Raw genomic sequence first — 15,601 nt, 5'->3', positions numbered from 1 at the left:
AATTGTAGGTTTTGGAGTTGTTTAAATGGGGTATCTATGGTCAAAGGACCTGGATGAAGAGAAAGAATAGGATTTGGGGATATTGCTAAAATCGCTTAATATTCAGAAGGTTACCTAAATAGAATAAAGGATGGAACAAGCCAGCAGCAAAATAGAATACAACCATGTAATTAATATGAATTAAAAGGAAGATTTTGAGTGAAAAAAAGTTGTGAAATCTAAAAAAATGAAAAACACAAGTAACGGGGATTATTTAGAAGGCACATTCTAGTCTCTGCTTTTATGAAAACAGATAATGATGAGAAAGTAGGTTGATATCAGGAATTTATCTTAAAGAACAACCTTTGGATATTCATCTTACAGTCAATGCTAATCTGATGGGCTTCCCTACACTATACTTACCGTTTCACATTAATAGATGTTTCCATCCCAAGACAGGGACTTATCTGTGACTAAACTGTGCTGATACTGTTTTACAATGAAACACATTCCAATTCTTAGGAACCTGATAGATAACTCATTTGGTCGGGGCCTACACTGGGCCAGCTCGTGAAGTAGGTGAATTTATGCTTAGTGTGGTTCCAGCCTTCGGCTTGGCTCTATCTTTCGTCCTCTGCCCACCTGAGAATGGGGCCTGGCACAGGTCCTTGATGCCTCATGCTGTTCCCTGCCTACTCTGGATGTCAGCATGCTGCCCTTACGGATAGGACACCCTGCTCAGAACCTTTCCCTTTTCTATTCCCCCTGCTGCCCCTGTCCTAGAACTTTCTAACCTAGGGTCTTCTAACCTGGGTTTATCTGATATATTCAGTCTCACTGGGCTGATAATGTGTTAGAGTGGCCAAAAGTATTACACTTTTCAGAAACAAGTTATATTCTAATAATTGAAGATCTTTATCATCTCATCCAAAGGAGTCAGTAATTGGTTATAGCCAATGAGGGATATATTTTTGGATGGCAGGCCCTTTGCTATTTCTAAAACCAGAGGTAAATGCCAGTTCAACTTATTATGGGTAAGGAAGGCTAGCCCCTTACATATAATAGTTCACAGTTAAGTGACACTTTGGATAAGCAAGCATTTATTCTCATTGTGTTGCCTATTTGGGGCATTACATATTATCAAATTATTTTATGACCTCATACAGATGAAGTAAAATGCTTTATAACTATTTCACCAGCAATTAATTTCAAGTGATAGGGAATTGGTCTTTAGATAGGTTTTGAGTAATGTGTCATTGCTTTTACTATCTCTTTTTTCTACTTTTCTTTTAAAAGATGCCTTGAAGAAAAAAATTGTTTGAAAAAATCTGTGAGGATTTTAGCTCCTTTCACATTTGCTGCCTTAGTCCATCACTGTTTCAACCTAGATTTGGAATGTTACAGGAAGAACTCAATGAATCCACCGTAGAACCTGCGAGGAAAAATTACTGAGTCAGTAAGTAACTGTTTTGTTTAATTTGAGAGCTGAAAATTGCATGTTCTGTCTGTTTTACATCAAAGACCATCTTTCTCTGTGCCCTTGAGAGTCAGCTCAGGTGTGTGTACGTTCAGGTTCTTTGGTCTAAAGGTTAGCATCTCATCTCCAGATTTCCAGTTCTGAAATAGCTCTGGAACCTGTGAGCATGAATTGGGGTTTTTTAAATTTTTCCATATTTTAAGTAATTATTTAGTAAACGTTGCCAATTATATTTTTGTATCATACCCCTGCCACTACCAAAGTAATCATGTACACTAAAACAGATTAACACTATGATATTTGAATCCACCCACTAACTGCACTTTGCAGATCTTTTCATACCAAGTTACAATTCTCCTTCATCCATCCATGCTTCCTCTTCCCACTTTGCACCCTCTCAAAGTTCGCCAAAGTACGCACACTTTCGACTTGACTTTCCCACACTCCAAGCCATACTCTAGCTCATTTGTCTTACCACTTCCAGTGCTTGGAGTGGGTACTGGAAAGGTTACATGCATATGGTGCCAGGGTGGATGTGTTGTTCCAGAGCTTCCTGTTTATACACAAGAGGGGCTACCTTCTGAATGTATTGAGACAAATTTGACTGTATAGCAAGCTTCTGCAAACTGACCCAAGCCTATTAGGGCATGGGCAAATTAGGTTCTTCAGGTGAAAATGAGGACCCTCTCCTAGTTACTGGTAAGTGAGGGCTAAAGTCTCTTCCCCACCAGGTTACAATTAAAGCAAGTCTCAGACGGATCTCTACTACACACATGGACATCCCCTAGCAAGCAGGCCCGGAGTAGTCATACCCTTCTTCTGTAAGCTCCATGAAGTCCCTTTGCTGTCCTTTGATGAAGACGTCATGGACATGAAAGATTCACCATGAGCAAGTACAACAATATTCTAGCACCAGGATTTGGCTAACTGTCTTGTTGGACTCAGGTCCTAAGAAACTTCTAGATCAGCAGTTGGACCCAGGACCATTCAGGAATCAAGCCTAGGATGCAATTCCTAAGGGCACAGACTACAAGACTCACTAGATTTTTACGCTCTGTTCAAAAAAGAACAGAAAGGGCTCTACCATATTTCTGTTTGATTAAATACTAACCAACTCTGAAATGTGTAGTTCCAATTAGATTAAGGGACTGCTCTCTGGACTATAGATTGAAATTAATGCGTACTTTCAAACCACATGTTCTATACAAGGAGCCAGCTAATTCTCTCTGAAAAGAACCATGTATTAAATATTTTCAGCGTTGCAGGCCATTTGTTCTCTGTTGCAGTTACTCAACTCTGATGCTGAAATGCAAAAGCAGCCATAGACAATACATGAATGAGCATGGCTGTGTTCTGATAATACTTTATTTACAAAAACAGGCGAAGGCTCAGATTTGGTCCTCAGCGGTTCGCTGGCCCCTGGTTTATACTGAAGCATCTTAAAGTGTGCTTTTACATTTTGAAGTATTTAAAGTAATGTATATGGCCTATCTCCTGAAAATTATATGGCCTATGTTCTGAACATGGAATACTATTGATGGGTCCCATCCCTAGTCAATCTAGTGCCCTTTTCTAAAATCTTCCTAAACAGGAGCAAGCTTAGATTTCATCCAGCAAGTGGCGTTTAACCCGAGCTCTCCTTATAACCACCGAATTACATTTTAGGTCTATCACCACCAATGTATTCCAATAGTACTTACCGATCATTTACTGCTCTGCTAGGTGGCAGCTCATAAGACACGGTTCCTGCCTTAGGGAGGGTCATGGTCTACCAGGGAGATGGGTAAGTACAAGAAGTATTGAGAGCATACGGATGAGTAAAATTGGCAAAAATCAGCAGAACTATGGATGAGTAAGTTCAAGAAATGGTGCAGTTAATTTCAGGGGACAGCAATGGAAGACTTCACAGAGGAGATGGCTTTGAGCTGTTTTAAGAATATGTTAGGGCTTTTCTAGAGAAATGAAAGGGAAAAGATATTCCCAGCAGAGAGAACATGGGACCAAGGGGAATTCCAAAGAGGCATGGCATTTCAAGAAACTAGAACACGTTCATTGTAACAATAGCCTAGGGAGTGTATGGCAGAATGGTGAAAGTTAAAGCCATACAATCTGAGGACCAATTTTAAATGGCTTCGTGTGCCCTGGTCGCATAGTGGTTAAGAGCTCAGCTGCTAACCAATATGTTGGCAGTTCAGCCCTGACAGGGAACACAACAGAGAACCCTGAGGGAGCAGGAGAGCAGTGGGATGCAGACCCCAAATTCTCATAAGACCAGACTTAATGGTCTGGCTGAGACTAGAAGGACCCCGGTGGTCATGGCCCCCAGACCTTCTGTTGGCCCAGGACAGGAACCATTCCTGAAGCCAACTCTTCATACATGGATTGGACTGGACAATGGGATGGAGAGGGATGCTGGTGAGAAGTGAGCTTCTTGGATCAGGTGGACACTTGAGACTATGTTGGCATCTCCTGCCTGGAGGGGAGATGAGAGGGCAGAGGGGGTTAGAAGCTGGCGAAAAGGACACGAAAAGAGAGAGTGGAGGGAGAGAGCAGGCTGTCTCATTAGGGGGAGAGTAACTGGGAGTGTGTAGCAAGGTGTATATGGGTTTTTGTGTGAGAGACTGACTTGATTTGTAAACTTTCACTTAAAGCACAATAAAAATTATTTTTTTTTTTAAAAAAAAGGTTGGCAGTTCAAATCCACCAGCTGCTTCTTGGAAACCCTGTGGAACAGTTCTACTCTGACCTGTAGGGTTGCTGTATGTCGGAATCAACTTGACAGCGACTTTTTTTTTTTATATATGTCAAGCTAAGGAGCTTGAACTTTATCCACAGATAGGCAGCCAGGAGACAGCAGAGGAGTTTTTAAGGCAAGGGTCTTACTTGTTTACGGGAGGAATAACTCTGTTAACAGTGTGTAAGATAAGTAGGAGAAGGAGGAAAGGAGACTGGAGGCTCAGAAACCAGGTAGATACAGTCCAGGTGAGAGATAATGAAATTCTAAACTAAAGCAGAGGCAGTAGGAATAAAAGGGGGCACAGTTTGGAAAACCATTTCTGGAGTAGAACTAACAGGATTTAGTCATTAAATAAGGAGCCCTGGTTGCACAATGGTTAAGCACTTGGCAGCTAACCAAAAGGTTGGTGGTTTGAACCCACCCTGTGGCTCTGCAGGAGAAAGACCTGACAATCTGCTCCCATAAAGATTGCAGCCGAGAAAACCCTGGGGGCAGTTCTATTCTGTTACATGGGGTCACTGTGAGTTAAAAATCAGATCGACTGCACCTAACAACAACAACAACAGTGATTGAATGGGTCAGAGGTTAGAGAGAGAGGGAGGTCTTAGGTGACTACTGGGTTTCTAGTTTGGAGACGGTTGGATTGAAACACCATTTAATGAGATAGAGAATATAGGCAGCCATTTGGGTTTTTTGAAGGAAGATAAGGAGTTTAGTTTGCACCATGTAAAGTGGAGGTGCGCCTGACAGATAACACACAGAGAGAGGAACAGCCAGACCATATACCTCTGATACAAATGACCATGATCCAAGAAGTTTGGTGCTTTGAGAGACAAATGAAGTTAATAGATTATGACAGATAAAGCGTTTTAGTAGCTGGGGAGGAGAGGGCACAAAAAGAGTATATCCAAAATAGTTTGGATTTATAACACAGGAGCCACATGGAAGGGAAATGAGCATCAGCTAGGCCTCTCACCAAGCTAGTGGGAGCCTCTTGGGATGGATTGGAGTTAAGTCTTTTCATCCTGGCTGTCTTCACAAAAATTCCAAGGCAAGACTGAATTTTTAAACAAGAAATGTACCTGATAGATGTTTAGTTTGAATGGACATGTATGTATTTTATTCACATTTATATCTGTCATGTTACATATAATTCATAGACACATAAATACAAAAACATATATGTATGTCCGTGTATACTTTTATCTAATAAGTTCAATTACAGTATCCGTATATCTAAAATAAAGTAAATCTATGAAAACCTTTAGAGTCTCACATGGTTCCTGAGCAAATCAGATGGTTTCGCAGGCAATACTGTAAAACAAGTAAACGATGATCTCTGATGCCCCATTTTCACTTTTTGTGTCTCTATTTCTTTTCTCTTTTGTCCTTTCTATTACTCCCTTACGACGCCCATCTCTGTTCTTCCTTCTTCCTCCTCTTTCTACCAAAATATGTTCTTAGGGAAAAATCTGATATTCGTTATTTAGACTTTAGTGTGGAATCTAAGTCAATGGGTTTCCACCTCCAAGAAAGACTTACATTTTAAGCATTAATTCCAATTTCGGAATTAAATGTGGTCCTGATTAAGACTGACTAAACCTCTGGCAACAGGTATGTTGAGAAATTTGGAAAGCAGAAGGATCTCCCAGATTCTACTAAATTCGTAACACTTAGGCAATCCCCTGCTCTGTGGTTCTTACAGGCCAGTCTTGGAATGCTAAAAATGTACCCGCATTTTATGCTGTAACTTCTCCTAAAATCCTATGATAATTTCTTCTGGAATTTATCACATTTCACTTTGCTAATAATTATTTATGTACGTGACTTAAGTCTCCTAATAGATTTTAATTCCTTGAGGACATGATCTGTGTCTAATTAAACTTTGTGTCCCATTCATGCTCTAAAATACTGCTTTGTCTTGCACATAGTAGATGCTCAATAAATGCTTATTGACCAAATCAATGCTATACCAACTACTGGGCTAAAAAAGAAGTCTGAAGATTTTCTTCAATGAAATGTATCAGTTACACTGTTAAAAAAAGATTGTGTGCATAAAAAGTTCCTTATCTTTTATAGGTCTAAAAATGTTGACACTTTGTGTTCCTTTATTCTTTGGGGATTTGGCCAGTTGGGTTAAAACTTCCAGGATATAAACTGGAACAAGGCAATAAAATCAAGTAAACGTTTGGTCAAATCGACTGGTTATATCCAGTAATGGTCCATTAAGTAAATAAGCATCATCATTTTCCTGCATGAAGTCACTTTTTGTTATTCTAAGTGCATTAATTGAATAAGCTCACGTCAATGTACAGAGTGTTTATTCATTGGAGCTGGTTTCTTGTAGTAATATTCTAGTCATTTTTTTTCCCCTTGAAAGAGTAGAAGGGAAAGAAGCCCTATTTACCCATTTCCAAAGTTTCTTCTTGTATTGTGAAGAATTGTTCCCTAACTGCAAGTAGTTCGCATAATTGGGAGCAAAGGAGACTTCTTTCTCTCTGTAGAAAGAAGGCTGTGGATTCCTGTGCAGAGTGATTCAAACCCAGTGGTCAAGACGGCCAAGCTAGTGTGGGAAAATCCCTCTGTGCAGCTCCTGTGTATCCAACCAGGAGGTGTGAATAAGGGGAGGAGGCGTAATGGAGGGAAGAGTGGGAGCTATGAGTCTCTCCTTCACCTGATACCATCTTAATAGAGTACAATGCTAGCCATCTAGGATAGGCCATCTAGGATGTAGGCTCCTCATGTCCATGAAGGAAATATATATTCTGTACCAGTGTAAATTACAGAAAACTAACATGGTGGGCAGACTTGGCCGGTTTTCCCACCTTCTCTTTGTCCATTCTTTCTTTAGTGAGAAACCTATCCACAGGCCCCATCTCACCTGCCGTATTTCTCCACTCCCGTCATTATCACACAGCTGCTGAAGCATTTCCATATACATTTTCACTCTTACTGTCTCCTCAGTCTTTTACTCTGCCTTCCCTACAACTCTTACTCATTCTTATTCCATCTCAAGAACCACCTAAGGTCATTTCTGGAAGTGGGTCTGCACTGACAATTTTCTCAAATACTGGAGCCCTGGGCAGGTGGGAAGTGGATTAGAAGTGGATGTGTCCTTTCATCCAGAAATCTGACCCTGGGCTCCATCCTCAACTCCCACATGACATGTTCTCACATTCCACTGTACTCTGAGGCCTACTCCCTTCTGCCTCCTCAGACCAGGACTTTACTTCAGTGTTGCTCCCTTTTCCTCCAATATTTCTGACACTTCTCTAGAGTCAGGAAATATGCTTCAAATCCTCCCATCTAAAAATACCCCTAACCCTCACTTGATTCACAGGTCCCTCTTGCTACTAGCCTATCTCTCCCAATTATAAAATCAAATTATTGGGTACCAGTCTCTGCTACCCCTTGCTCTCTGCTTCCTCATTTTCATTCACTTAGGAGTTCTCTGAAGTCAGGCTGCTACCTCCAACCTGCCACGGAAGCTGTCCTAGAAAAGGCATCAAACCAAATAAACCAAACCAGCTGCTGTTGAGCTGATTCCAGCTCATGGCGACCCCCTGTGTGTCAGAGTAGAGCTGTGCTCCACAAGGTTTTCAATGGCTGATTTTTCAGAAGTAGATCTCCAGGCCTTTTGTCCTAGGCACCTCTGGGTAGACTTGAACCACCAAGCTTTTGGTTAGCAGCAAGCGTGTTAAACATTTATGCTAACCAGGGACCAACAACCCCTTAATTGCCAAAATCCAATGGACAGTTTTATTATCACCTGATTTCTCTTTTGTTTATAGCACATGGCCATTCCTTTTTTGAAATTCTTTCCTTGATTCTGAGAGTTCCTTCATTTCTTGTTCTCCTGCCACCCTTCTGAGCATTCTTTATTAGTCAATTTTGGGGCTTCTGGCTCTACCTACCCCATAAATATTAAACTCTTATTTTTCTCAGAGCTGTACTTAGCCCGATCCTCTTCTCATTCCACATTCTCTCCCTAAGTTCCAGCATTAATCAGTGGAGGTAAAGCCAAAGCTCAAGGTGCTCCTGAAGGTCCTGAGTAACCTTAAAATGCAAATAAAAAACTTTAAATTTAAGACCCTGAGCGTGGGGAGATGTGGCATAAGGTGTGACTCCCTGGGAAGAGTCAATCAAGGAGGGCTCCTGAGGAATCAGACACCTGGAAGGCACTGGCTGTGGGGCCGGCTGGCAGTAGCTGAATCCCACAGCCAACTAGGAGAAATCTTGGCCTGCACTGCTGGAAAAATCCTAAGTCTTAACACATGGGCTAATGCTGATGATTATTAGCATTCATCCAGAGTAGACATGAGCTCAGATTTGAAGAGCTTGTCTGTAATATATCCAAGATTCTGAGTAATGAATTACGAGGAGATGTTTGGAAATAAGAAACCAAATGACCTTTTGGAATTGTATGGCGCCTGGTCAGTAATCCTCCTTGGCACGGACATTCTCGTTTCTTCAGATGCTGCACCAAACTCTGTTTTCTTCCCCTTAAGATCAGCTGTAAGGCTGAGAGGCCATGAGGACAACACATCTGCTTGTGTAGCTTCACGGAGCAGCGCTGCACCCCAGGTGTCGCCCCCTCCTGCACCCCTAGGACTTGTCTTCTGTGTCGTACTATGGACAGCCCCTGCACGGAGTTGGCACCCTTCCTCCTCCAAGGCAGGCCCCTGAGGGAGGAGTAGAAATGTAACAGAACTGATAGGCAGGATTTTGCTTTTAAGTTTAAGATATGTAAAGAAGAACAGAAACAAACAAACAAAAAAACCCACTGCCGTCGAGTCAATCCTGACTCATAGCAACCCTATAGGACATGGTAGAGCTGCCCCATACGTAGAGTTCCCAAGGAGCACCTGGCGGATTCAAACTGCTGACCTCTTGGTTAGCAGCCATAGTACTTAACCACTACTGCACCAGAAGAATGGAGAATATGTGTAACAAACATCAGGGTACCCACACCAGAATTCACCAATTCTTCTAAATTTATTCACTCTTTTTTGCTTCAATAAAGTTAAAGTCTTCACTTGTTTCCCTCTGGAGTCTCTTTTTCCTCTTCCTCCTCTCTCCAGAGGCAGCCATGATCATGAATTTGATGTGTATACTGCCAGTAGAGTATGGGCTGCTTAAATCCTAGATATTAGGGTTGGAAGGTATGTTAGGATCCAATCTTTTTTCTTTTCAAACGACAACATTGAAGCTTAGAAGAATTGAATAATCCAAAGTTGTCTTTATTTATTTGGCCTCCCTTCTGTTTTGCATAACCTTACGAAATTCAGTCCAAGGCTAGGTTTAACAGGATGATTCTAATTCATTCTGAATTTGTTCAGTGGCTACTATTTGCTTGTTCTGTGCTAGGGAGATGTAGAAATAAATAAACAAGTAAGAAAAAAAAAGGCAAAAAAAGAAGACAAAAGAAAAGAAAAATATGGGCATGGTTTAACTTCTCAGGGAAGTGATATTTAAAAACGTGTGAAACAGGAAATGATACAAGATAGTAGAGGACTAAAGGTTAAATTTTATATGATCAAGGTAAAGTACATCAGAGTCAGAAGGGACCGTGCACAGCGTGGATGGCTATAGTACTGACTGGGTTGTAAGGGACAACTTTTCCTGGGCCAGCATAGGAGGTCCCACTCTGAGAGGCAGAATGAAGAGGAAGAAGGCATGAAAGGGCTTGGCCAGGTGTGCTGGGCATAATCGTTATAAGCCTGTGGTGGGGACAGATTGTGGCAGGGCTGTGTAGATCACATGAAGACCTTTTCACCTATCAAACAGGTAATTATTTAATTTTTTAATAATAATATCTAGTAAATTGGTGATAGTTTAAGATGACACTCTCTAGTGAGAGTGCAAATTGGTAAAATTTTTTGGAAAAGAGTTTGTATTGAAAGTCTTAAATATATGTGTATCGTTTGTTCCAGCAATTGGCCATGTGGTTTATGACAGGGAAAAAGAAAATAAATGTCCAAAAAAAGTCATCTACATTATATATTTAAAAGAGTGCTATAGAGTCACAGTAAAAAATATGAAACTGTCATAAAATATTAAAATTAACTGTGTAGAAAACCAAATATATATTAATTTTTTTTGTTAAAAAAAGTATGTGTGCATAGAAAAAAGACTGGGAAAAAATATACCCAAAATATCAAGAATTATTATCTCTGGGAGGTAGAATTGCTTGTAATTTTGATCATCTCCTCCATAACGTACTTGCTTTTGTAATAAGAAAATTGTAAGCACTAGCCATTATCCATTTGCTAAAATAATCTGAAATCTTGTACAGCCAAAGATTGAACAAAGTATTTCCATCCAGAAAAGAAATTAATTTTACTTGTTCTGGAACTTGAGGGATAATATTCTAAGTAGTCGAAATCCCAAACAATGATGTGATTGTGAAAAAAAGTACTCCTCCACTTAGAAGAGGTAAAGAATAATTTGTGAAGCCTTAGGACTTGAACAAGGTAAAGATTTAAAGGCTGAGCTAATTTAATGCCTTAAGAAAACCATGCCGCAGCAGTCAAGCCAGAACATCTCTTCGAAAGAACATTCTCACTAATTTCAAAGGAAATTCATTGCTGTTGGGTTGATTCTGACTCATGGCGACCCCATGTGTGTCAGAGTAGAACAGTGCTCCACAGGGTTTTCAGTGGCTGATTTTTCAGAAATAGATTGCCAGGACTTTCTTACAGGTACCTCTGGGTAGCCTCAAACCTCCAACCTTTGAGTTAGCAGCTGAGCTCGTTAACCATTTGCACCACTCAGGGAATGTAGCCCAATGTTAATTGGCTTTTATTTTTGATAAACTACTCATCAGCCAAACTTTTCTTTTAACTTGTTTCTTACTTAAAATGAAATATGTGCAAGTAAAAAAAGAAAAAAGCAGTGTTCCTTTCTTGAGACAAAGTATTTCTCAGATTTGGCCGCTAGCTTATCAAATAACTTTTGGCAAAATCATTTTCAGCTTTACATTTCCCCCCAATAGAAAATGAAGGGACTGAGAAAACTTTCCTCCAGCCTTATAAATTCTATAGTTCTATAACTGTAACAAAGTTGATGTTCAAATGTCATATGTGAACACAAGCCCGTTCTGAAAGAAAGAGGAATATTAAATGATCCACAGTTTTATTTCCATTCGTACCTAAAGCTGTTTTTTTGGTGCTAGCCAAAGTTACTACTATGTTTTAATTGAGTGTCCTTTACACGTGCCTGATTGCCTGATGACCAACCTCAGTGGAAATACTTGCTCTGGTTCATTTGGTTCATTGAGGTATAAATACGAAAACACTAGTGATACAACTGATAAGCCCTTCCCCCATTGTGTGTGTGTGTGCGCATGCAAAGTGGCACATATGGAAGGAAAAGCAGGATGCCAGGAATTTTGGGTTAAAAAAAGCATCATAAACTAGTTTACTTAGTTCACGGATTTGCCTGTTTAAATAAATCAACAAAAAGCGAAAAACAGAGAAAGGGCCCCGCAAGGACACATGGCAATACAATGCCGGGGACTGAGGTGAATGATCAGCTCAACTCCATGTAGCTGAGGTCCAAGGGGAAAAAAAGAACATTGTTAATTCCATAAAAGATGTGCCTAGCTCCTAGCTGTTATAATCAAGAATAACTGACTGACATAATCTTTTTCTTTTTTAAGCAAAACGCCTTTTCTTTCTTGTTTTATTACATATTACAAATTTAGATGGAACTCAGAAATTTTATTCCATAAAATTTGCTTTTGAAATTATAGCTCTTTGTTCCTTACATGTCCTTAGAAACGTTTCCTGGAGCTTCTTGGAAGCTAAGCACCCTATGGCATTTGGCATTAGCTGGGATCTGTAGGGTCACTATGAGTCAGAATCGACTTGAAGGCAACGGGCTTGGTTTGGTTTTTTGGGGTCTGGATGATAGGAAGGGTAGACAAAAGGTGTTTTCAACTGAGATTTGGGAAAGCAATCAAATGAGATGAAAAGCAAATGCTATTGTGCTCTTGTTTTTATTTTAGGTGTAATTTTGTCTTCTGCCAGCCCAATTCCCAATCTCAAAATTGATTGAGTTCATGCTAGATATTTTGGAATAGATTATTAATTCTCTAGTGTTAGGAAATGCAGAGAAAAAGCCATTGTGGGAAGGGGAAGGGAATAAAGTGAAAGAAATTAGTGGTTATTTTCCCTTCTCATACCAAACCAAAGGAAAGCCCAAACCTGTTGCTGACCAGTCTGTTCTGATTCATGGCAACCCCATGTTTTACAGAATACAATGGCTCCATGGGGTTTTCATGACTGTAATCTTCATGGGAGCAGATTGCCAGGCCTTTCTTCTGCAGTGCTACTGGGTGGGTTAGAATTGTCAACCCTTTTAGGTTAGTAGTTGAACACAAACTGTTGGTGCCACCCAGGGATTTTGCTCATACCAGTGACTGAGAAAAAAATGAAATAAAATCCTCCCATCCTCTCATCTTTCGTATAAATCTATCTGGAAAGCCCAGCACAAAAGTGTTGTCTGCCTGGAGGTGGAAAATGTGTATAGGTATCTATAACACCCACATGAAGCAGTGGGAAAATCCACAACATTGGTATTCAGGGGTCCACGACACAGAGGAGAGACATGATTTCCTGAGATCTGAGGACTTCATATGTAAAACACAGCATTTATCCAAAATACTGGACAGTTGGGGAGAAGCAGCAATGCTGAACTACCCCTTAAATGTTCCCCCAAATGAACTAGGTTTTCTGACTTGACATCATGAGAAAGAAAAATGTGAAATTTTTTTGTGTGTAGTTCACTGTTCCTGGGGCCCAGAATGATGGGAATGAACCTGCAGAGCTGATCAGGAATGCCAGCCTGGCCACACTACTCCCTCACCTGAGGCTGCTGCCATTCACAGACCATTGTTCAGCCCCCAAAAGGGAGGGGCAGAGGGTCTGGAAGCCAGAACTCCAAGTCCGGTTTTGACTGTACAGCAGGGAAATTTGGTGCACAAATGTAAGAGATATCTGCCAATCAGCTGCTGCATCTACAGTACAAGGAGGCAGATCAGGTGGTCTCTCAGATCTTACCCAGAGAGAAAATGTTACAGCTATATAGGAGTGACAAAAAATATTTTTCACTGGATTATATGTAGAGTTTGAAAACTTCCTATGGAAAAAATTTGGTCTATGAAATTTCTTTAGTTCTTATGTTGTTGTGTTGGGTGCCATTGAGTTGATTTTCAACTCACAGTAGCCCCGTGTGACAGAGTGGAACTGCACCATAGGGTTTTCTTGGCTGCAATCTTTATGGAAGCAGATTGCCACATCTTTCTTCCTCAGAGCTGCTGGGTGAGTTCAAACTGCCAATGTTTCAGTTAGCAGCTGAGCACTTAACCACTGGGTTCTGATAGTGTTTATTATTATTTTTAATTCGAAGGCTTGAGCTCTCGTATTTGCCATAGACCTTACCACTCCCTATTGTCTTAACATATGGCCTTCTTCACACATGTAGGCATTTGAGTTTTTGATGGATGAATTGTAGAGGAAAAAAAAAAGAAGCAAAAGATCTAGATTCTGATTCATTGACATATTTTTTATGGAGTTAATATACATAGAGAACTAATCATTTGTATAGATATTTTCTCTAGAACATGCAAGAGGGACAATGTCCTGGCCCAAAAGAAGCTTGGACTGACTTGAAAACAAGTTAAACAATATATACTATTTTTTCTTTTTAAGAGTGGGGATAGTGGAAATCTACTGTTCCTCTCCACTTGGTGTAAAGAGTCTTCATGGGAGAGGTAGATTTAAAGGTTAGATTTAGAAAATAAATCATGCTCCAAATACTATTTAGGAAGGAAAAGAGAGGGTTGGTTCTGCTTTTGAGAGACGAAGTTTATGACATATGAACCGTCTCACAGAACACAAACCCCAGAGAGCAAGTACTTATTTGGCCTTCTTTTTGGTTTCTGCTGCCTTGGAATCACTTCCTCAGATAGGAAATATTAATGACAGCAGTAAGGAGTATCATAGGAGCCCTGGTGGCAAAATGGTTAAGTGCTCGGCTGCTAACTGAAAGGTTGGCAGTTTGAACCACCCAGCTGCTCTACAGAAGACCCAAAGATTTGCTTCCATAAAGATTACAGCCTAGAAAACCCTGTGTTTTTGTTGTTAGGTACTGTCAAGTCGGTTCCAATTCATAGTGACCCTATGTACAACAGATCGAAACACTGCCTAGTCGTGAGCCATCTCGTGGTCGTTGTTACGCTTGAGCCCATTGTTGCAGCCACTGTGTCAATCTATCTCGCTGAGGGTCTTGCTCTTTTTCCCCCGACCTTCTACTTTACCAAGCATGATGTCCTTCCCCAGGAGGTGATCCCTCTGGATAACTTGTCTGTCATGGATTGAATTATGTCCCTGCAAAAGTGTGTATATCAATTTGGCTGGGCCAAGATTTCCAGAATTGTGTGGTTGTCTTCCATTTTGTGATTGTAATTTTATGTTAAAATGGATTAGGGTGGGATTATAAAACCACCTTTACCCAGATCACATCCCTGATCCAAAGTAAAGGGAGTTTCCCTCAGGTATGGCCTCCACCACCTTTTATCTCTCAAGAGATAAAAAGGAAAGGGAAGCAAGCAGAGAGTTGGGGACCTCATACCACCAAGAAAGAAGCACCGGGAGCAGAACACGTCCTTTAGACCCGGGGTTTCTGCACAGAGAAGCTCCGAGTCTAGGGGAAGATTGACAAGAAAGACCTTCCAGAGCAGACACAGAGAGAAAGGCTTTCCCTGGAGCCGATGCCCAAAATTTGGACTTTTAGGTAGCTTTACTGTGAGAAAATAAACTTCTCTTTGTTAAAGCCATCCACTTGTGGTATTTCTGTTATAGCAGCACTAGATGACTATGCATTGTCCAAAGAATGTGAAACGTAGTCTAGCCATCCTTGCTTCTAAGGAGCCTTCTGGCTGTACTTCTTCCAAGACAGATTTGTTCATTCTTTTGGCAGTCCATGGTATATCTAGTATTCTTTGCCAGTGCTGTAGTTCAAAGGTATCGATTCTTCTTCAGTCTTCCTTATTCATTGTCCAGCTTTCACATGTATATGAGGTGATTAAAAACACCATGGCTTGGGTCAGGCACACTTTAGTCCTTAAAGTGACATCTTTGCTTTTTAACACTTTAAAACCCTAGAGACCAAGAAGATAAAATACTTAGGAATAAATCTTACCAGAGATGTAAAAGACTTATACAAAGAAAACTACAAAATACTTCTGCAAGAAACCAAAAAAGACCTACATAAGAGGAAAAACATACTTTGCTCATGGACAGGAAGACTTAACGTGGTAAAAATGTCTATTCTACCAAAAGCAATCTATAGGTTTAATGCAATACCAATCCAAATTCCAACGACATTTTTTAATGAGATGGAGA

General features: G+C 40.5%; 1 protein-coding gene across 1 annotated transcript in view; it reads left to right on the top strand.

Annotated features, from left to right (window-relative positions):
* COL28A1 (collagen type XXVIII alpha 1 chain) overlaps positions 1 to 13,151 on the top strand; it is a 199,001-nt gene extending 185,850 nt beyond the window's left edge. Inside the window, 2 exon segments of the mRNA XM_064290408.1 lie at positions 1,276 to 1,431; positions 12,978 to 13,151. Coding sequence (XP_064146478.1) covers positions 1,276 to 1,431; positions 12,978 to 13,151 — 330 coding nt within the window.
* The last annotated feature ends 2,450 nt before the right edge of the window (positions 13,152 to 15,601 follow it).

The sequence above is a fragment of the Loxodonta africana genome, chromosome 8, assembly GCF_030014295.1.
Source record: "Loxodonta africana isolate mLoxAfr1 chromosome 8, mLoxAfr1.hap2, whole genome shotgun sequence".
Classification (NCBI taxonomy): domain Eukaryota; kingdom Metazoa; phylum Chordata; class Mammalia; order Proboscidea; family Elephantidae; genus Loxodonta; species Loxodonta africana.
This window is presented reverse-complemented; position numbering and strand designations above follow the sequence as displayed.